This window comes from Salarias fasciatus, chromosome 2, assembly GCF_902148845.1.
Source record: "Salarias fasciatus chromosome 2, fSalaFa1.1, whole genome shotgun sequence".
Classification (NCBI taxonomy): Eukaryota; Metazoa; Chordata; class Actinopteri; order Blenniiformes; family Blenniidae; genus Salarias; species Salarias fasciatus.
In genome coordinates this window covers 12690612-12710299 of record NC_043746.1, presented here as the reverse complement: position 1 = coordinate 12710299, position 19688 = coordinate 12690612, and the positions used below count along the sequence as shown (strand labels likewise).

The window sequence follows — 19688 nt, the reverse complement described above, 5'->3', positions numbered from 1 at the left end:
TTTGAAATTGTGTTTGCACCAAAGATCCACAAATGAGAGACACTTGCATGGAAATACAAAAGATATTTTATTGTAAAAGAACAGAGGTGCAACTCATACACAACATCAAGACATGAGGAATATACAAATGGAAAAAAAAAAAAACAACCAATTTTTGAATGGAGAAAAATCAACCTGAGGGATGCCTAAACAAGGGTAAAACTGCAGGAGAAATAAACCTCACGCACATGTTCATCGTCAAATTGACTCTGCATCACTACAGATGTCATTTACCCCTGGAGAAAGTGTAATGAAGCTGCTCTACATCAAGAAGCCATTTGATTAAAGATTTCCATTCTGTATACTTTAGAGGTGTATCATAAGTGCCTGGAAACGTCCTGACACACAATCTACAATAAAATCATTTCTGGCAAACGGGAGAGGGAATTTAGGCTGGCTCAGCATCTCATTTTAACATTATGTGAATTTCAAACATGTTTAACTAAATACGTTACTCCTGCTGTAGCTTAAAAAAAAAAAAAAAAAAAAAAAAAAAACAGTATTTCATGGGATTTCTTCCATGGAATCAAGGACTAACACACTAAAAGAAGCAAAGTTAGCAGTGATTTTTTTTTTCTCTCTCTAAAACTGACTGCGTCCAGGACAGAGGCTGCATCATCCTCTCTTACATACTATAAAATTTGAGGCTTCTGTCCATTCCCGCAGAGGTCAGGAACTGAGCATTTTCTCCAAAGGCCACTCCAGTCACCAATCCTGAGTGATCTGCAATGAGAGAATTCATTAGAAATTTGAAAGCTCGCTGCTTCATGAATTTTTGAACATCGGGACAGAGATGAACGTTTCTTCTGCTCACCTGTGAAGTTGAGGACCTCAGACCACTGCTTGCAGATGTAAACGCGGATGTCAGAGCCTCCGACAGCGAGGTAAGTACCGCTCTGATCAAACACAAGGGACTTCACCTGAAAGCAAAAACAAGAGACAATCGCTCAACACAAGAGATACAACTACACAGCGATTTTCAATCCGATTAGATTCTTTCGGACTGAGAGAACAGACTGTCCTATTTATAATAACACTGAATAAAATGTGTAGGTTTATTTAAATTTCGAAGAAAACCAGTTAATGCATAGATGCCATGATGCTTCACACAGATGTTTGGACGACGTAACACAAGATAATCACTGACATACTGCAAACCCTTAGTTTAATCTCACCTCCAAGCCCTTAGGAGCCATTTCAGGGTATCGGAATACAACTTACTGGTATGCACAAGAGTTACTTCGTTAAACTACAGACAGCAACGGAATTTCAATGAGAATTGATAATTATCACCTCATAGTTGTTGTCCAGTGTGATGGTCTTGAAGTTCTTCAGCTTCCTCAAATCCCACAGTTTCAGAGAGCTATCCTGGGCGCCTGGAGCAAAAACAACAATGTAAAGTTACATTCGAGTGATGCAAGTGCAACTTCTGAAATGTTCCTGGAAATTTTCGGGAAACAACTAAGTGCAGCAGTAAATCAAACCTGTGGCCAGATAGTATCCATTCTCAGAGAAAGCGATGGAGGTGACGGGTCCAGAGTGGCCGGGAAAGTTGGCCACGTTGGTACGCTCCTTCAGATCCCAGATCTTGATCTGAGAGTCGGCCGTGCCGGTGCCAAAAATGAGACCGTCAGGATGGAACTGGGCGCAGGTGAGAGCTGTGGAGAGCCGGCCAGCGGAAACATTAAGTACTTAGCTGACTGTGAAAAAGAGACATCCTGTGTTTAAGTATAGAGACGCTCACCACAGCCAGCACTTTCATCAGTAACCTTGGTGAGGACTCTGCCAGTCTGGATATCAGAAAAGGCCCAGTACTGCAGGAAAAAAAAACTACACTTAGTTTTGAAGAAGTTTGGAATTACAAAGACTTTTTTCCTTCGGTTAATAACTGAAGAATGTGGAGTATTAGCTTTGAAAGCTGAACACACACCTGATCCTCAGAGGAGCTGAGCAGGTAATCCCCGGTGGCATGGAGGGAGAGCCCAGTGACTCCCGCCTCGTGGGCGCGCACCACCTGCACACAGTTCCCTGCTGTGACAGACCACACGCGGATGGTGGTGTCTGGAGATGCAGAGAACACCACAGACTAGAGGGGGAAAACAAATGGAGAGTAGATGAAGGAGATGTAAACAATAGCTCATATTTAAAGTCACTGATCGTCTTTTAGATCACATGGTGAGATTTCAGTTCCTGCTGAAATGACAAACAGGCCAACATTTACCTGAGAAGGATGGTAGATGACAGAGGTGACTTTCTTAGTGTGGCCCTTAAGCGTGGCCACAATCTGCTCCTCGTTCTTGTCAAACACCACCACGTTCTTATCAGCTCCACCTGAACGAGCACAAAACGGTCAATGTCACAAAACAGTCTCTTGACACATCCCAGATGTGAACACATTAAGTATGAGTCAAATCCTACGTACCAGTAAGCACTTTGTTGGTGTCAGAGGGACACAGATCCAGAGCCAAAATACCAGGAACACTGGCACTATGGAGACCCTGAAGGCAGCAGCAGACACATCATTGAGACAATGCACATCACACCAGAGCTTCAAAAGATTCTGAAGGACCAACACTTACAGCGTGTGAGGCCACCTGGCGATATTTGCTGAGATCCTCAGCTCTAACCAGCTCTTCTGGGACAGTTTTTCCTCTCTGGAAAAAGATAAAGCAGAAAAATAAGTGTGAGGGTGGATTGGATACAACACAGAAGAGAAGTCACATCATAACAAGAGGAATATAATACCTTCTTTCTCTCCGTAGTGAGAATGGTGGCTTTGTCTTGGAGCTGTTAATAGAAGAAAATATGGAAACATCTTAAAAGAGTTCTGAGACCAACACTGGCTTCTTCAGGAATACAAGAGCCAACACTTACCTTCTGAATGATCTCTGGAGTCATTCCCACCTGTTCGCTAAGCTCCATCGGCTCTCCACCAGCACCCTGGAATACGAGCAGCAGAGAATTAAAAATAATAATAAATTTAAAAAAAAAGTTGTTTTTTTTTAAATAAAAAGGCAGGAAATTCTGTGATGAGTGATGCTGAGAGTTTTCTTTACTACGGATTCATTCAGTTACTTACTGCTGCAGTAGGCTGAGAGGCAGGGACTGCCTGAGGGGCGACCAATCCAGCTTGGGGTTTAAGAGTGGCCAGAGCTGTGGACGAAAACGACAAGAACGCCATTATTTAATGAGCTATCAGTTCGCTCATGTTGATCTGACAAGTAGTGTCAAATTTATTCAAGCGCCTTCATTCTCTTAAAAAGTAACAGCAGTCAGCTGACCCTCTCTTGCAGCGGTGACCTCTTTGGTGAGTCGAGCAATGACTCTGCAGGCCGCATCATGTTGATACAGGGCGTGTGACAGTTCTTGGCGAGTTGTCTGCAGCTGCTGCCGCAAGGTGAAGCTATGAAGCATAACAGCATCCTGAAACAGAACATTTTATTGTTTCAAATTTCAATTTGAAGTCAAAAAAGGCAAAAACAATTTGAGAATGATTAATATGGCTCATATTGGTTGAGGTAGCTCTGATAAATGCATGTGGCAACGTATTTGTGGTGAAGAACATTTTATCACCAATATCAAAAATGCTTATATTTACAAAAAGAAGAAACCAGGAACCTTAAAGCAGATGATTTCAGTGATTTATTGTGAGCAACTTCTTTGCAGATCCACAGAGATCACAGCACTTACCCACTCATCTTGAAGGGACTTGAGAATGGCCGGAATGCTTGTTGCAGATGGTGCCTTTGGTCTAATAGGATGGGACACTAAATCCGAGAAAGAGAACAAGCACCGTTTATTGGACTTTCCAAAGAACTGATGTAATCTTGTTGTGCTGATGTTCAAGGTTCCTGGGAGAATTGTTGAGAAACATAAAATGGCACTTTTCTACAGAGGCGTACTCTAAATGTAACATGTGGGAGTTTAGCTACAATGCATGTATTACTATGATTCAGGTTCAAACATTTGGTTCAGAATAGATAAGTAAAACATTAGTTAGGGAGGGAGAGGTGGTCACAGTCTACACTTCTTTGTACAAGCAGTTTGGCACATGTACTACCACAAATCTCAGCAATTCATTTCACATGAACTCTTAATATGAGCTGTATAATCAGATGAACAATATAGGGATTCATCAGTGCAGACTGACTAAATCATTATTTTTGTTTTTGAAAAGTGCTGTGAAAATAGTTATTATGACTTGCTACTTATTGACCCTTATAGTAATGTAGAAAATGCAAGAATACAGAGGTTACAGAGCAAAATAAAACTTGCAGTTACTAATGTAACTGCAAGTCAGTAGTGCAACTGTACATTGGTTTTCTATCACGTGTACTTGTCAATAGTTGAATTTCCCAGAATACCAGAATTTTCCAGTTAAGGATTACAGTACCTCTCTATTTTAAGAGTTCAACAAAATAGATAATACTTAATGAACAAAGCAGCCAAATCTAGACTATAATAATCACTGAACGCTTGCACAATAATGTTTTAATCAAAAGCCAAGTCAGAAATTAGAAATTGAGATGTTGATTAGATTTATAAGCAAATGGGACATTTCTGTACGTTAGACCTGTGAATTTATTCATGAATTAACATCTGTAATATTGAAATACATATCCCTCGGCTGGACGTGACCAACTGAAAAGCGTCCTGTGTGCCGATCTGTAGTTTTTACCTTTGATATCTACCAGCTGCTCCTCGGACAGCGGCTGTCCGTTCATCGGGTCCGTCCCATTCTCTGCGATGTACTTCTCGATCAGCCTGCGCTCAAACACCTGGTTGGACACCGGAGAGACGCACGGGTGCTCCGGCACCTCGTTGGAAACTGGGTGGAAGTACAGACATAACTCCGTTACAACAAATCATGCAAACCCATCTGCAAAACGACCCCAAGACAAAACTAGGGGACTAGTTGAAAAGGAAGGCGGCAATGCATGGCCGCTAACGTTAGCCGTGTTAGCTAGTAGCATTAGCGTGCTACTTAGCTAACCTCCACTGCCTCCGTCATTTCAATGAATGCAGATTTACGTACTTGCACAAACCAAAGACATCTTTCCGGCGCAGTCCTAATGGCCTCTTCTTACTCTTGAGTTGTATTTGCGTGGAATCAGAAAGTTATAACCGCTAATGAAGACTTTACTTATGTTTTGCTTGAATTGGAAGTAACACGCTGTCCTTTCATTGCCGCTACAAACGGAGCTTCTTCTTCTTCTACGCTTCAGTTGACTTCAGTGACCACACCGCCCCCTGCAGGCAGGAACCACAGCGGCACAAATGAAAACGGCATGAGTCAACATGAAAGATTAAAATATAGAAATTCTAGGCGTCACCAAGGCAACTTTACTTATATAGTATATTTTAGCAAGAACACAGTTCAAATTCGGATCCAGAGTGATAAATACACAACAAAATAAAATGATTTGTTTTGCTGAAATGCAACAGCAAACAGAGAGGTCCTCAACAGTATTTTTTTCTTACAAAAAAAACTCAAGACTTTTAGCTGTCCTGCAGGCCTCCTGAGCACCCCCCCCCCCCCCCCCCCCCCCCCCCCAGCTTTTCAGTCCACAAAAATGTACTTTATTGAATACTTATTTAAATTGGTGAGTTAAAGATGAAGTTTATTGTTTGAAACATGACATGTCAGTAATGAAAAAATATCACAAGCAGTAGTTTCAACTTGTCTTCAGATGAAATGATACTGTGATTAATATAGTGCCTTGTATACAACATGAACATATCAACAGGCTATTGCAATATCCGGCGAAACATGTTAACTTGTCACATGACTATTACTACAATTGCCTCAAAGGTAAATTCACTACACCTGTAAAATAGATTTTACTTCAGAACAGACGTTTTAACATCATTATTTGCTGTTGAAGTTAGGAATGGTCAAAACAAGGAAGGGTACTTTAGCTAACTCAATATTACTGTACAGTACTTAGAATTTCTCTGTTGCAAACTTCAGTTATCAACACCTTATTTATCACGTAGCCCTAAAGATCATATCATAAACACAAACACACACATAGACACTCAGAAGATACAGTGCAGATCATATTGGTCCTGAGGGTCTGGAGGTAGGTAACAGCAAGATATTTCACAAACATCATCCATCTGTACTGGTATTACTTGAGACAGGAAGGTTCATTCTCAAGTCATGCTTCAGGAGAAAATTACATGAAAGCATTACAAGAGATTCTGAGAACAAACCATGTCAACTGTGCAAAAGGCAAAAGTGAGGTCCTTCTTTTGCATAACAGCTTAAATTCAGCTTGACGTTCTCCTATCCTGTCAGTTTCTCCGCGCCTCGTGTTTCTCCCTCCGCCATCACAGCTCCATTTATAAAAAGTTCAGCTTCTTTGATGTGTAAACGCTGCATGATTCAGACGTGTCCGTGTCCAAAGGCAGTGCAGAAAAGAACTCGTGCGATGCGCTCCATCTTTGTTCATCGCCGTCCTTCTTGATCTGGAATCGGACGCAGTCGTCAGATGAGTGGAGGCAATCTGAAGTTCCCGCCACAGAGATGGAAAATCTGTTCTCCTCACTGGATCTGTCCTGCTAGGAAAGAATAAAGACATATTTGAAAAATACTTACAAGCTAAAACTGAATATTCAAACCTGCTGGTTAGCAGTGAAATACCTCCACAGGTAGATTATGACTTGGAGAGTTTTCAGCTGTTAGTCTCTGCGATTCCTCATTTTCAGCTCTTGGATTCCTTACCATAACAGGAGTATAACCCTGGAAACACAAACAGCAGCACATTTGACGACTGATACATCTCAGTTTAACTGTTTTCACATGGTTGGATGGTTTGTGAGCCTTACTGTGTGAACAGGACTGGCTTGCGGAGTCCATTTTCTTGGTGTCCCAAGCTGCTGAGGATGACTGTAGTAGCCGGAGGGCTGAGGACACGGCTGAGGACACGGCTGACTGTACTCCTGCAAAAACAAAGACAAGCAGACTCAACGCACTGGTGATACAGCATTCAAGGGAGGAAGGCAAAACTCGAATTTAGGAATCACACAGACTTTACTTTCAATAGTTTTATGAATATACACGTCCTAAAAAACATGCATTACGTGTTATACACCTTTATCACACTGAGTGCAACATTTTCTGTGAACACCTCTGAAGGGACGGCTGTCCTCGCTGTTAATGTAAGCAGTGTCATGTTGCCAATATCTGAAGAGCTCTCTAAGTGCTTCAAAAACAAGACCGGGGATGCTTTTGTGGAAATACGTGACGTGGATTTTAAATGCTCCTTCAGCACAAGGGTGAGTCAGACGTACCCAAAGATTTACCACTATAGTTTCGGCGAGCTGCTTTATTGCTCCATAAACTGAGAAGAGCAGAGTTTCTAATACAGCTATTGAATCAAAACATGAGAAGCGTTGATACAGCTCAACTCAATAAAAGCATTTTTTAACCAAGAGGACACTCATGCACTGGATAAAGATGCTTTAAAAATGCAAATCCAGTGAGATAATGGTGAGTTTTTATGTTATGGAGCAGTCGAAGTCTGACTTTTAAAATGATTTGGGAGGATTTAAAACTATTTCCACACACAATGAACATTTAAAAATGTGATTAAGAGAAGATGTGAACAAAAATATGAATACAATACATCGCAGTGTTTGGGTTATTTGCTTCTCACCTGGATGTTGACCCTGGGTGGGTTGGCCTGTGGCGCACGGTTTGTTCTTAACCCTGTGATGATCTGCGAGAGGCTGCAGCTTGGGTAGCGCTTCATGAACAGGATGAAACCGGCCAGTGACACAAACATGCCGGACGGGACCGTTATGGATTTGAGCAGCGCTCGCCAGGTGCCCACCTTTTTATCTGGATGGAACACAGACGCAGCAACGTCACGGATTTTAAGGAACAGAAGCTTCAGTGAGAAGCATGCGAGCAAACGAATGCTGCAACGCACCGATGACCTGCAGGACGGTGGACGACACCAGGTTGCCGTTACCGTCTCTGATTTCGTAGAGGCCGTCGTGCCTCGAGGTCAGTCTGGTAATGACAACTTCGTTAATGGAGCCATTCCTGCTCAGAGAGATGATGCCCCTGTAGCGGAGGTCATGGTCAGTTATCTGGCCCTCGCGGATCAGCTGCACCGGGCCGCGCGGGGGTTTGGGATCGAAAGGGCCGAGCGAGGACTCGTCGGGATATCGGGAAGGGGTGAAAATGAGATGGGCATGAGGGACAGGAAGAAACAAGGGCAGGTTTAGAGACTCCCTGGTGAAGCGTGTGACATTGAAGGAGTGGCCTGCATATCCGTATGCAGAGTCACGAGCAAAACGAGAGCAGGGGAGAATGAAAGAAATGTGAAGGTGTATGAGGGGGCGTCGGGTGAAAAAAGGAAAGATAAATGTAGTTACCACCACTGACAGAGATCCAAAAGTAACAGAAATTGATCGGTCAGCGTCTCAAACGTCTCATGCTGTGCCTCTGCTCACCGCGGACAGTGAGGGTGCTGCGGGACAGCACCTTCCCCTCATCGTTTCTCACTGTATAATTGCCCTGGTCTGCCTGTGTCACTCTCTCCGCCACCCACACCTTCCCCCCTCGCAGCAGTCGCCCTCGGCGCGCGTCGCTGGTTTCGGGGTCTGTCCGGTTCCACAGGATGACCGGCATGGCCTCAGGGGGAGCCCCTCGAGGGGAAAACTCCAGCAGGGAGCCGTTTGCAGGGATACTGTGCTCGAAGTTCTCCCCGTAGTTCTTACGGTAGGGCTTAATGCATTCTGAATCAGGGTGGGGGGGTAAGAAACGAGAGAAAGAAAGAGTTAGAAACAATTCTGTGTGGTTACAGTTTGACCTCTTAAAATGCCACTGTACCCCAAAAATAATTTAATCATTGTTTTTGCAGGCTGTAGTTGTGATATATTGATGTTTAGAACTCAGCAGTTCAATATACTATTTAATAAATTTAGTACATTTGGTTGAAAATATATGGACTTATAAAAATATTTTCTATCTCTGTATTTTTATTGTTGATAAATTCATGGATATGAGTGTTTTTGATTTTTCGATTTTGGAAAAAAAAAAAATAAAACAAAGGACTTAAAATACTGAAATTGAATCCAATGAGAAGCAGATGAGGAACAATTTCTGGTTCCAGTGAGTATATGGACAAAGACAACTCGACACAATCAATTATAAGAAACAGATAGATCCTTTGTACCTGAAACAATCAAGTGAACCGTCTCGTAAGTGAACCCAATGGACAGCTTGTTGGCGTAGAGACCCTGATCACTGTGAGTTACTTCTCTCAGGACCAGCGTCTTATCTCGAGTCCACTCAAAGCGGGGGTCCTTCACCTGCAAGAGAAAAGTAAACAGTCTCACGTTGTACAGTTTGTACTCACCAAAACACCTCTGCAGCTCTCTGCCCACCTAAAGATTACTTTTATTTTTTGACAACTTCGGGAGACAAGTGTTAACTCTTTCAAAAAACAAATTAAAAATGAAAATAAAACGGGGTCACAGACTCCCACTTACAGTAGTTTTTTCCAGGAGGACGTGTCTCGGTCCATCAGGATGGGGTGAAAAAGTCACAATTCGAGATGTTGAGTCCACTGGAAGACGGAATTCCTTCCCGACACAAACTGTCTGGACTTTCTCTCTTTCTCCTGCAGGAGCAAAACACCAACTCAGAAAAACCTCTTGAGATATAATGCCATGCAGATGATTAATGAGTGTTTAAAAGTAGCTCTTTACTCACCCAGCAAATCCCAACCTAGGAGAAGAACATAAATAGATGACCAGTTATCACCAGCAGAATGCAGCTTCGACAAGTGCTCAGAAGGAATTTTGTTATAGGCGTAGTACAGAGGTGTTATGGTTTGCACTAAGATGTAAACTCAGCTGGGATCAGCGCAAAGTAGTGTAGACGATGGATCAAGTGAAAATAAGTCACAATCATTACATACAGGTGGCACTAATATCTTAACTGGCATATTATTTGTTGAGTACATTATTAAGGGCAACAATCATTGTGTTTCATCATGCTTAATTCACCCATCAAAGCAAACAGCTAGAATTCACAAACATGGACAGTTTAAAGACAACTATTAACCACATATTATTGGAATTTGGGGAGAAAAAAAACCCAAAAGTATCTCAAGAAAACCCAGGAGTGCACAACAAGCTTGAAAATCAAACCAGGTATATTTCAACTGTAAAGTGAGAGTGCTGTATTGATCCCTAATGAAACAGTATGTCCAGTGTCCAGGAGAAAAGCTACAAGTTAATCAATTCATAAACAACTGCTTTGTATTTTAAACTAATAAATACAGAAATAGATATTTCTTCATAGCTGGTTAAAACAATTTCACTGGGTAATCTGTCTGTGGAGCTGTCTTTGTTAACAAAGAAGAGGAAATGCATTTAAGTACAAGAGAAACTTGAGGGAGAATAATTAAAACTTAACACCAAACCTTCCTTTGAAAACTTACCCAGAACGAGAGGAGAGATAAGCAGAGCGGCGAGGAGGACACGGGAGGACATTTTCTCCTGCAAAACGGAGCAGATAGTTCCATCTGTAAACATAATTGTTATTCATCTCCAGCCTCCGGTGAAAACAAGCAGCCGTTTGCGACCCGGCTCGTCAATCAGCAGCCTACACGAGGGGGAGCTCACGGACAGCCCGGATCATGTCTGCGGAGACAAAAACCCGCACGGCTCCCTGCTCCCACGTCTTCCACAAAGCATCGCCACTGACACTCATGATGCCCATCAAGTCACGTCCGCTCAGGTGTCCAACATGTTTCCCCGCCTCTCGGTAACCTCAAGGAGCACACATGGGCCGCGCGCCGCCATCTGGAAGCCCACATTAACACACACACAAAATCCCCCAGATTGTGAAAATTCCAGCGCGAACCCACCTGCAGGATGAGGGACATTTGACTCCAGCGGAGGATATTTATGATTGTTTATGTGGATGGGGATAAGAGGATATAAACGTCCTCTGCATAGCGCGCATGCGCACTGAGTCCTCCTGTGTTATGGCGACGCTGGTTCTATTCTCAGCAGCGGATACGAAAAGCGCGTCTCAGCGCCTCAATGCACAAATACGCTTCTAGCTCAAGTGGAGAGCGCGCTTTCAGCGTGCGCCAACATTTGTTCATGAAATAGGGCTTTTACTGAATATTTAATAAGTATTTTTAATTTGCCTATGATAATTGTTGAGCTGATAATTTTCCTTTAGCTGAAATCACTTTTCAAATGAATGCAAACCCCCTCCTACTGGTTAAAACTTCGCACAGAAATAATGCCTAAAAATGTGTAATATATTAGAATAAATTATGAGATAGCCAATAAAAGAAATGTGAACTTGGAAATCGTTAAATTCGTTCTATAATAAGAGGACATGAAGCAACAGAGTGAATTTTCCAGTTACACTAAACCCAGGTTTTACTATTGGCTTGTTAAATTGAAAAGCTCACATTAATTGAAATAGAAATCAATGTGTGATGAATATTACTATAAAAAATAAGACCCTGGAGGTTTGGACCTTCGTCCAGACTTCTTTGTTAAGGGTGGACAAAAGTGTCGACATGAAAATTTTACAAGATTGTCAGTGGTGATCAAATCAGGAGAAGCTGCCTCATGTACAGCAAAGTGATGATAGCTGCACAAAGTTTTTGCAAAATCTAGATTGAGACTGCATGTAGAATTGTTCTACACCAAATACAATTGTCTCATACAGTCTAATGTTTGTCAAACACAGAAATGACCGAGATCAAGTGCGACAGAGAGTGATTTCTTCTTTGTTGAATACCCTGGGACAGTGGAGTGCAAACATAGGACATTTCCAGAATAAATATTTTGTGTTTGTGCGAGTCTCTGTACAAATACATATATATATATATATATATATATATATATATATATATATATATATATATATATATATATATATATATATATATATATATATATATATATATTTGTGCATTATTGTATTTGGTGCCCCCCAAGGTGAAATATTAATAGAATAGAATAGAATAGAATAGAATAGAATAGAATAGAATAGAAATATTTCATTAATTCCTGAGGGAAATCATTTAAAAAAAAAACCTTTAGAAAAATAAATAAAACAAATTGTATGTTTTGAACCGAAGTTGGGAACAATGTCATTTAAAAAAAATCCAGGAACCTTCCGGTTTCAGAACAGTATTGTTTATTTATCCATCTTGCGCTTATAAACATATAGGAATTAACAAATATACTGTATATCTTCCAACTGTCTGATATAAAGGAGTTTAGATTTTAGATCTCTCCAAGCTCACAGACATCATAACTTTGCTCACATTGGGAACGTGTCCAGTCTATGGTGTCCAGTTTGCGCAGTTGTTGCGCAGGATTTTGAAGCCCCGCCCCTTTCACGTTGTCTCCACCCAGAAGCAGCCGCTCATAAACTCCACTGTCTCCTTCAAGGACGTTGATAATTAACAGCGAGTGTTCAGCATTTTCTGTATTTAAAGGCTGTCTTCAAGCATCCTTCGCTTTGAGGGAAAAGTGTGTGACGCCTGACTGTTGCGCCAGCTGAAGCCTCTCTGGAGTAGACCGTCCTCTCATCATCCCTCCTGTTTCCTGTTCGCCTTCTGTCTGCAGGATATGTGGCTTGCGTTGCTGACATTTTCCAGTGTCTTCTTTGGTGAGTTGATATTATTTGTGCAAAGATGTAACATTAGGTATTCCACCCGAGCGCGCTTCAACCATTATTATTATTTATTTATTTTTTTTTAATTATGTTAATTTTACAAATAGCTCATATACAGAGTATCCATCCAGAACCTTTCCGGATCCTATCCTTACATTCACTAGGGAAGGAAAAAAAACACCTTATGTTTTAATTACACTTCCGTATCGTAGTTATTCTGCTATTACTACCTTCTTTATTTGTGACACTGGGAAATACTGTTGTTTCTTAAAAATGAGGATGATATTAATATCAGCGGGTAAATCTGTTCAGGCATCTCAGGTCCTGCAGGACTGTTCAGGAGGAAGACTACAGCGAAGCCGACTGGACTTCATGGTGCATTCAAGTGCAACCCAGCTGCTTATATTCGTTGTCTAAATACGCACAACTGTCATTAATTTCTTCTTCATTTATTTCTGATTCCTCTTACAGGTTCCTCAGTTGTAATTTTCAAGTTGTTTCACTGTAATATTTTTTCTTGGATAAATATTTAACCCGTCCGCAAAACATATTTTGAATTCCAGGCAGACATTAAAAATTGCATTAAAAATGTGAAATAAAATAGTTTTCAGAAAACTTATTCGTTCACTCAGAACATCACATTGATTCAGGACAGTGTGTGGTGACATCCACTCAGGGGCTGTTTGAGATGAGGACAGGTTCAATACACACCTCCTGTTGCAGGGAAAATTGTATTTTCCCCTGTGTGTGTGTGTGTGTGTGTGTGTGTGTGTGTGTGTGTGTGTGTGTGTGTGTGTGTGTGTGTGTGTTCTCTGCACCAATCATCAATCGGTCATCTGGTTGCCCACACGGCTCACCCTCATCTACTTAGTTAATTGATTTACCAGTGTGACAATCTGTGACTCTGGAGCAACCGGGTCTTGATCGGAACTGTCTAATGGATTTTGATGTTTGGCTTATGAAAGACAATGAAAGACCTCATGCTTCTGCCTTGTGTGAGCTGTTATTATAACGTGTGTAACCATCCATCTGGCTTTCATCTCACTTATTCTGTTCAGAGTTGTGATATTGAAAGTAGGTGGATGGATGGTTTTATATCTATTGTGTATGGATTAAGCACGAAACAAATGCTACAGTCCAACCACCTGGAAAAAAAGAAGAAATGCACAAGGACATGCAAAATAAGAATCTGGTGGAGTTTGATGAAAACAATTAGATTTTCTTTGAGAAATCTGCCTGTAGGAGCCATGAATGTTCTGTGAGGTGTATTTTACTGTGAGGGTTTGTTGTTTTTTTTCCATATTTCTGGCATCGTTAGTTATTTTTTTATGATGTAATTTAAGGTGTAATCATACTGAGTATGGCTGTAGCGCGTCACATGGATGGATGTTATAGTGTAATCATCTTTTCACCTGTGGGCAAAGGAGAGAGAGGGAGAGCTGGGTCGCCGTACTTTTTGTGGACTGCAACTTTCCTTGATGGTTACTCATCATGATCGTGACTCATTTCTTTCTTGAAGTTGCTCCACTGCCAGGTCAACAATATATGTATCGGGGACAGATTAAGCATGTAATTATGACAAAAAAAAATCTGTAGTGAAACAACTTGAAAACTGGAACAATAATAAGAATACGTGATCAGGATCTCGTAATTACGAGATAAGCAGTTTTTTTTTCTTCAGTGCATGCAATATGCTTCCATGCTGTCCTGATAAAAATGATTTTAATTAAAACAAATCAAAAAGTAAAACTTTTCAAATGTATTTTCGTCACTAACCTATTAAACATTCTCTGAGCCAGCTCAGTCGATCCACCTCACTCTTCACCAGTATCATTATTATTCATACACTGAATTCATATTGCTTCATTTTACTGTGTATAACTACATATCTCTTTGCTCACTTCATTTTATTGACTAAAAATTACAGTTTGCATTATGTTGAATTTCTTTTTTTCCATTGAAAGTGAGCGATGTTCAAAGTCCTTCAACATTTTGGTTGGGCTTCACACGCACTGATGAAATACTGTATTTTTCATTTATTTTCATCCAGAACATGTTGGGAAAACTTAAGGTGTCACCAGGCTTAATTTGCCACTGCATGCAGCACCTTTTCTCAAGGCTTTATATATTTTTGAAGTCTTTTCATATTTCTGTCTATATTTGCTCACTTTGAATCTTTCCCTTACAGGTTTATGTGTTGGTCAACGCCATTACGAGATTTGTTATGGAAGAGACCTAAGGTTTTCATTACGGTACACACCTCCTCTGTACAAAGGGCCGCTTTACTTCAGCCCTCATAGGGGAGGACCCATGAAGACTCTGATGGATGAAGGAAAGGTGAGCGGCATCTCTGAGCTGTGTCCAGCCACCTACTGAAAACATAAAAGTATTGCATTATTACTGAGATTTAAGACTGTCCACTTTGTTCTTCTTGTAGTCACAGCACCCACGCCTCAGTGTTAGTATTCATGGAGTAATTCTTCAAGATGTGAGAGAAGAGGACGAGGGATATTTTTCCGTCTCACTTTTGGGGAATGAACTCAAGATTATCGACCTTAAGGTCGTGGGTGAGCAAATTATCTTGTAATTGAATCATGTTTTGACATTGGCTAATCAAAACTGATACCTTACTAGACCTATCTATCCATCATCCATCCGACGCGTTTTCAGATTGTGCCCAAGAGATCACCATGGAATATTGGGATTCATTTCAATACCGAGTTCGGCCAGAAGTTGACTTCGTGGAGTTCACTCGTCTTCACAATCTGAAAAACTCAAGTATCCTGTGGAATCGCAAAAACCGTGAGATGTATGCTGGCAGCCGTGGAGCGATCAAAGACAACCTCTGGAATCTCCCCTATCTCACTCAGAAAGACGACGGCTACTATAACTTCAGGGAGAAAAACAACAACCTTGTGTCTCGGATACTTCTGAATGTAAAAGGTGACGTTGAGAGTTCATAAGAGTCAGGTGACAGATTTTAGATTGCTCGACAACATCTGAAATTGTTTTAAACTTTCAAAATGCTCTTTATCCACAGAACGTATCGCAGAGTTAACAGTTTATGAGGACGATCACCTTGAAATCGTGTATCCTTGGCTGGTTCGAATGAAGACTATGACCTTTACACCTGAAGGACAGGATGAACCTGCATCAGTGATGACCGACGGTCGTCTTCAGCATGATTACTGGTTCAACGACAAAATCCAGGCGGTGACTAACGGCATTGAAGTTTTTCGCGCGGAAGGCAAAGACACCGGCACGTTCCGCTTTAAGGACTCCGACGGCAACCTGATCATGGTCGTGCATCTGACGGTGAACGATGGTGAGCAGCAGTGTTTGTTCTCCTGCAAATGGCTGAACAGTTATCATATCACCCTCACTCTTCAAATAATCCATTTTTATTCCAGGTTCTATCATTGAGACTATATCTTTTGTTTCCGTTGGTCTGCTCATCCCTGCCACGATCATGCTCTATTGCTGTCGCTGTTGCGCAAAGAAGCACTATAAAAAATATCACTCTGCTCCTGAGACTCCAGCTCCTCCTGAAGTGGATCATCATGTAAGTATTTCCTCAAATTTGCTTTCAGATGAGATTTTCTGACATAAGGTTCTATTTTTCTATTATGTGTCGTCTCTTTTTTTGATAGCAGGGCGGTGATCAAGCTGCACGCCCAGCTCCACCGTCTTATACTCTCTCTTATCATCATGTGAAAGTTCCTAAATCGCCAAGAGTGACTTCCTCTGGTCCCCCAGTGAGTGTGGCTCCGACGTTTCAATGCTGTAATGTGAATGTCTTGGGAAGGACAGTGGCGGTATGAAGTCGAATCAGAGTATAAGTTTTTATAAAGGTTAAATGTCAGAGATTAATTCGAAATAGTTGAAGCCAAAGAGTTCTGCAGTGAATTTGATTTAAAATGAGATCTAGATTGCATATATTAATTCAACCATTTCAAGTGCATGCTATGGTTTCTTACTTTCTGTTACGAGTTGACCTGCTGGACGGACTGAATTTTCTCTGTCTTACAGGTGTCTGAGCCGGTTATCGTCCCCACTCATCCTCAGGTATAAACACAGACTGCTCTGATGTTGACACAACACACATGCCTTTTCCCATTCTGTTTTCATTTTTCCAAAGCCTTGTGGGAGCTGCGTTTCCACGTCACATTGCCGTCATGCAAAATAGCTCCCTGAGTCTCTTCACTGCGTAAACGCTTTTACTCTACTTTGCAGGTGTATCAGCCAGCGAATGTCATTGTGACTGCTACTCAGCCTGAGGTATGAACACAGAATGCCCCCATTCCCTTAACAGAGTACAGACTACAATCTCTAATGAGTTGTGGCAGATAAATTCTCCTCTGGGTTGAATGAAATATTTCTTTTCTATCCTGTTCTAAATCAAGCTTATTTATTTACTGCTTGTTCAGGTCACACCCTCAGGAGGATGGAAATCCACTCTGGTTCCTCCAGTCAACTCAGACTCGCTCTCCTCAGACTGTGAGCCAGTGTTCAAGCTGAAAGGAGTGGAGTATTCCTCTGCATCCCCCCTCAGCTCAGACTCAACTCTCGCTGACGTTTACACCTCTGACAAATTAAACTTTCGCTAGAGAGCAGGTCAACTATCCAAATGAGTTAAAAGACTGAATGAACTGGGTCTAAGAATGTTTTGACAAATCTGTAAAGCCAATGTGATGGATAGAGCAGATGGGGGAGTGTAGAGCTTTAAAGATCGTATAATCACAACTATACCCACAAATAATCAGGTTACTAATCAGGTTACTAATATCGATATACTGATATGTCAGGATTATGCTGTTACATAACCATTCACAATTAACGGTTTAGGTTTTTTTTTTATTATTCTGATGTGATAGATTAAGTTGCAGCTGAGATGAAGAGCTGAGTTAAGAAACCTCAGTATATCAATCACTGTGCCTGCTAGTTCTTACTGTAATAGTTTTTTTTATGAAAGATTATACTGCTATTTATTAATATTTTATAGCCTTTTCTCAGGTAAGAAGCTATACATCTCAACCAATTTCTTATTTCTGAAATACCTCAGTTTTTACAGTAAACTCTAATAATCAGGGTGCAAAAAAAGAAGTCATCCTTTATGAAGCTGTATAAATATGGAACACATTACTGTTCACTTTGCCTTTTGCTTTTTAGTCACTGATACCAAGGAATGGACGGATAAGCTTTTCTTACTGGTGTAACCTCGTTTATGAGGTTGTCTTTTCATTTCCTATGTGCCTTCAGCTTCTGACACATGAAATACATAATGTATTTTTTGGAGGATAGGAGGCTTTTTCAAAATGTTTCAGTCTGTTTTAAATTATGTTGAATTACGGGCACTACATCTCATTATATTGAAAATTATGTTTGACTTGTTTTTTGTTTGCTTTTTTATATATATCAGAACAATACGCTCCACATAATGGGACTTTAAGAAACTTGTGAAGGTGAATATATCATGGTAAACATTATACCACTGGGCCACTGTACTACATGACAATGTAAAATTTGAATTATGTGGCTGTTTTCAGCTGTTTTTGTGGTGGTCATCATTTCATTTGACTACAACATCTCTTATGGAGTGTAACTAATAATTTTCACATGGTCCATTAGAAGAATTCCCAGTGTGTTGTGGTTAGCTGACACTGTGGAAGTGTTGAAGGATTGACACTGTCACTGAACTGCATTGTATGGTATATATTAGCTTCAAAGGCATGATTGCTTCACGGTTGGGAAATAAAAGTTCTGTGTCATCGTCTTTGTGTGATTTTGCTTTTTGATCCCAAAGAAATAATTTGATCACTCTGCAGTATTATTTGAGTTGTTAAGCTGATGAAATTACCATCCAGTTAAAACTAACCGGTCAAATATCATACAAGGTTTTCATCCTTTGTATCAGTCAAGCTCCAGAAACACAAGATCACTTTCTCAATCTTTACACTTTTCTAGTGTGAAGCCTTTTTGGTTGTTTGTTTTTTTAAATTTGTCTTTAAGTCACCGAGGGCCCCAGATTATTTATCTGACCTTGTGAAGGTCCATCAGCCTTCCAGAGCCCTGAAGTCAGCTGACCCTTGAAGTTCCTCGATCCCTTTTAAAATGCAGAGGAGGTCGAGGCCACTGTACTACATGACAATGTAAATTTTGAAATATGTGACTGTTTTCAGGTGTTTTTTTGGAGGTCATCATTTCATTTGACTGCAGCATCTCTTATGGAGTGTAATTAGTCGTTACTGGATGTAACTCCAGTTCGCCTATGGGCTTTGCTAGTGACACTCCCCTCTCTCTAGCCAATCCACTGAGACTTTCAAAGCTCGACGCACCAATCCCCACCTCTTGATGGTGCAGCACCACGCCCCTCGCCAAGGCTATATTACCGAAGGCGAAGCATCTACAATCCCTTCTTCTGACGTAAGCAAAAAAGGGAAGCAGACAGCTGGGCCAGCAGGTAGGCGGACACGCACTTACTCGTAGAACTGGAGTTACATCCAGTAACTACTAATTCTACTTCGTAAGTGTTAAGCCCGTCTACGGGCTTCGCTAGTGGTGCTCACCAAGGCGAAGGCCGTAGGTCGATCAATGTACTCCCAGCTGGCCTGCTTACGGGATTGGTGCATAAGATGGAAGTAAACAAACCGTACGTCCAGAACGATCGTAGAACTCCCAAAGAACGAGGCGGGCATAAGCACCACAGCGCCACCCAGTCGTGAACAAGCATCGCCACAGCGGCATACACACACGCCGGCCGGGGCAAGGGTAGGCGGGGAACCCCAGTCCACGACCCGCACACGGGAAGCGGCAGCCGGAGCGGCAGCTGGGCAGGAACTAAAAACGACAAGCGTCAGAACTCCTGTTGCCACTAAGCACCGTCTCAGACAAAACATCCGCAAGCCGCGGCAAAGCCAGGCGGCAGGCGGGAAAGCCCTGGCTCGCGAGCCCAACCGGGGCGCGGCGGGCAGGCCAG

The 19688-nt window shown here is 41.5% G+C and overlaps 3 protein-coding genes across 7 annotated transcripts; 1 reads left to right on the top strand and 2 right to left on the bottom strand.

Annotated features, from left to right (window-relative positions):
* Positions 1–620: 620 nt before the first annotated feature.
* Positions 621–5259, bottom strand: prpf19 (pre-mRNA processing factor 19). The gene is made up of 16 exons (XM_030114968.1): positions 5075–5259; positions 4718–4867; positions 3730–3806; positions 3321–3462; positions 3119–3192; positions 2914–2979; positions 2785–2826; positions 2619–2693; positions 2462–2537; positions 2261–2370; positions 1970–2125; positions 1784–1853; positions 1524–1697; positions 1333–1415; positions 854–959; positions 621–762 (listed from the first exon to the last, which is right to left on the bottom strand). The coding sequence occupies exons 1-16, from the start codon at positions 5091–5093 to the stop codon at positions 665–667; spliced, it is 1518 nt and encodes a 505-aa protein (XP_029970828.1). The 5' UTR covers positions 5094–5259; the 3' UTR covers positions 621–664.
* A 393-nt stretch (positions 5260–5652) lies between these two features.
* Positions 5653–11024, bottom strand: LOC115403599 (uncharacterized). 3 transcript variants are annotated; one of them, XM_030112564.1, is made up of 11 exons: positions 10932–11024; positions 10503–10560; positions 9770–9784; positions 9547–9677; positions 9231–9366; positions 8506–8790; positions 7977–8315; positions 7701–7885; positions 6871–6984; positions 6686–6784; positions 5653–6603 (listed from the first exon to the last, which is right to left on the bottom strand). In XM_030112564.1, the coding sequence occupies exons 1-11, from the start codon at positions 10947–10949 to the stop codon at positions 6385–6387; spliced, it is 1599 nt and encodes a 532-aa protein (XP_029968424.1). In that variant the 5' UTR covers positions 10950–11024; the 3' UTR covers positions 5653–6384. The 3 variants fall into 3 exon arrangements, with proteins under 3 accessions (XP_029968424.1, XP_029968432.1, XP_029968439.1); XM_030112572.1 differs by having other exon boundaries at positions 5653–6600; XM_030112579.1 differs by lacking the exon at positions 10932–11024 and adding an exon at positions 10752–10817.
* A 1436-nt stretch (positions 11025–12460) lies between these two features.
* LOC115401244 (uncharacterized) lies at positions 12461–18457 on the top strand. 3 transcript variants are annotated; one of them, XM_030109483.1, is made up of 10 exons: positions 12461–12706; positions 14901–15049; positions 15150–15279; positions 15383–15655; positions 15753–16037; positions 16123–16274; positions 16366–16527; positions 16742–16777; positions 16946–16990; positions 17140–18457. In XM_030109483.1, the coding sequence occupies exons 1-10, from the start codon at positions 12667–12669 to the stop codon at positions 17317–17319; spliced, it is 1452 nt and encodes a 483-aa protein (XP_029965343.1). In that variant the 5' UTR covers positions 12461–12666; the 3' UTR covers positions 17320–18457. The 3 variants fall into 3 exon arrangements, with proteins under 3 accessions (XP_029965343.1, XP_029965345.1, XP_029965342.1); XM_030109485.1 differs by having other exon boundaries at positions 16363–16467; XM_030109482.1 differs by having other exon boundaries at positions 16363–16527.
* Positions 18458–19688: the final 1231 nt, after the last annotated feature.

Coding starts and splice junctions, on each gene's coding strand:
- LOC115401244 (XM_030109482.1), top strand. CDS start 12,667: ATGTGGCTTGCGTTGCTGACATTTTCCAGTGTCTTCTTTG. Junction 15,050..15,149: donor CTCTGATGGATGAAGGAAAG/GTGAGCGGCATC, acceptor TTCTTCTTGTAG/TCACAGCACCCACGCCTCAG. Junction 16,528..16,741: donor TCTTGGGAAGGACAGTGGCG/GTATGAAGTCGA, acceptor TCTGTCTTACAG/GTGTCTGAGCCGGTTATCGT.
- LOC115403599 (XM_030112564.1), bottom strand. Junction 9,367..9,546: donor TCCTCCTGGAAAAAACTACT/GTAAGTGGGAGT, acceptor TTTCTCTTGCAG/GTGAAGGACCCCCGCTTTGA. Junction 8,791..9,230: donor GGTTCACTTGATTGTTTCAG/GTACAAAGGATC, acceptor ACCCTGATTCAG/AATGCATTAAGCCCTACCGT.
- prpf19 (XM_030114968.1), bottom strand. Junction 2,371..2,461: donor CACCAACAAAGTGCTTACTG/GTACGTAGGATT, acceptor GTGCTCGTTCAG/GTGGAGCTGATAAGAACGTG. Junction 1,854..1,969: donor TCAGCTCCTCTGAGGATCAG/GTGTGTGTTCAG, acceptor TTTTTCCTGCAG/TACTGGGCCTTTTCTGATAT.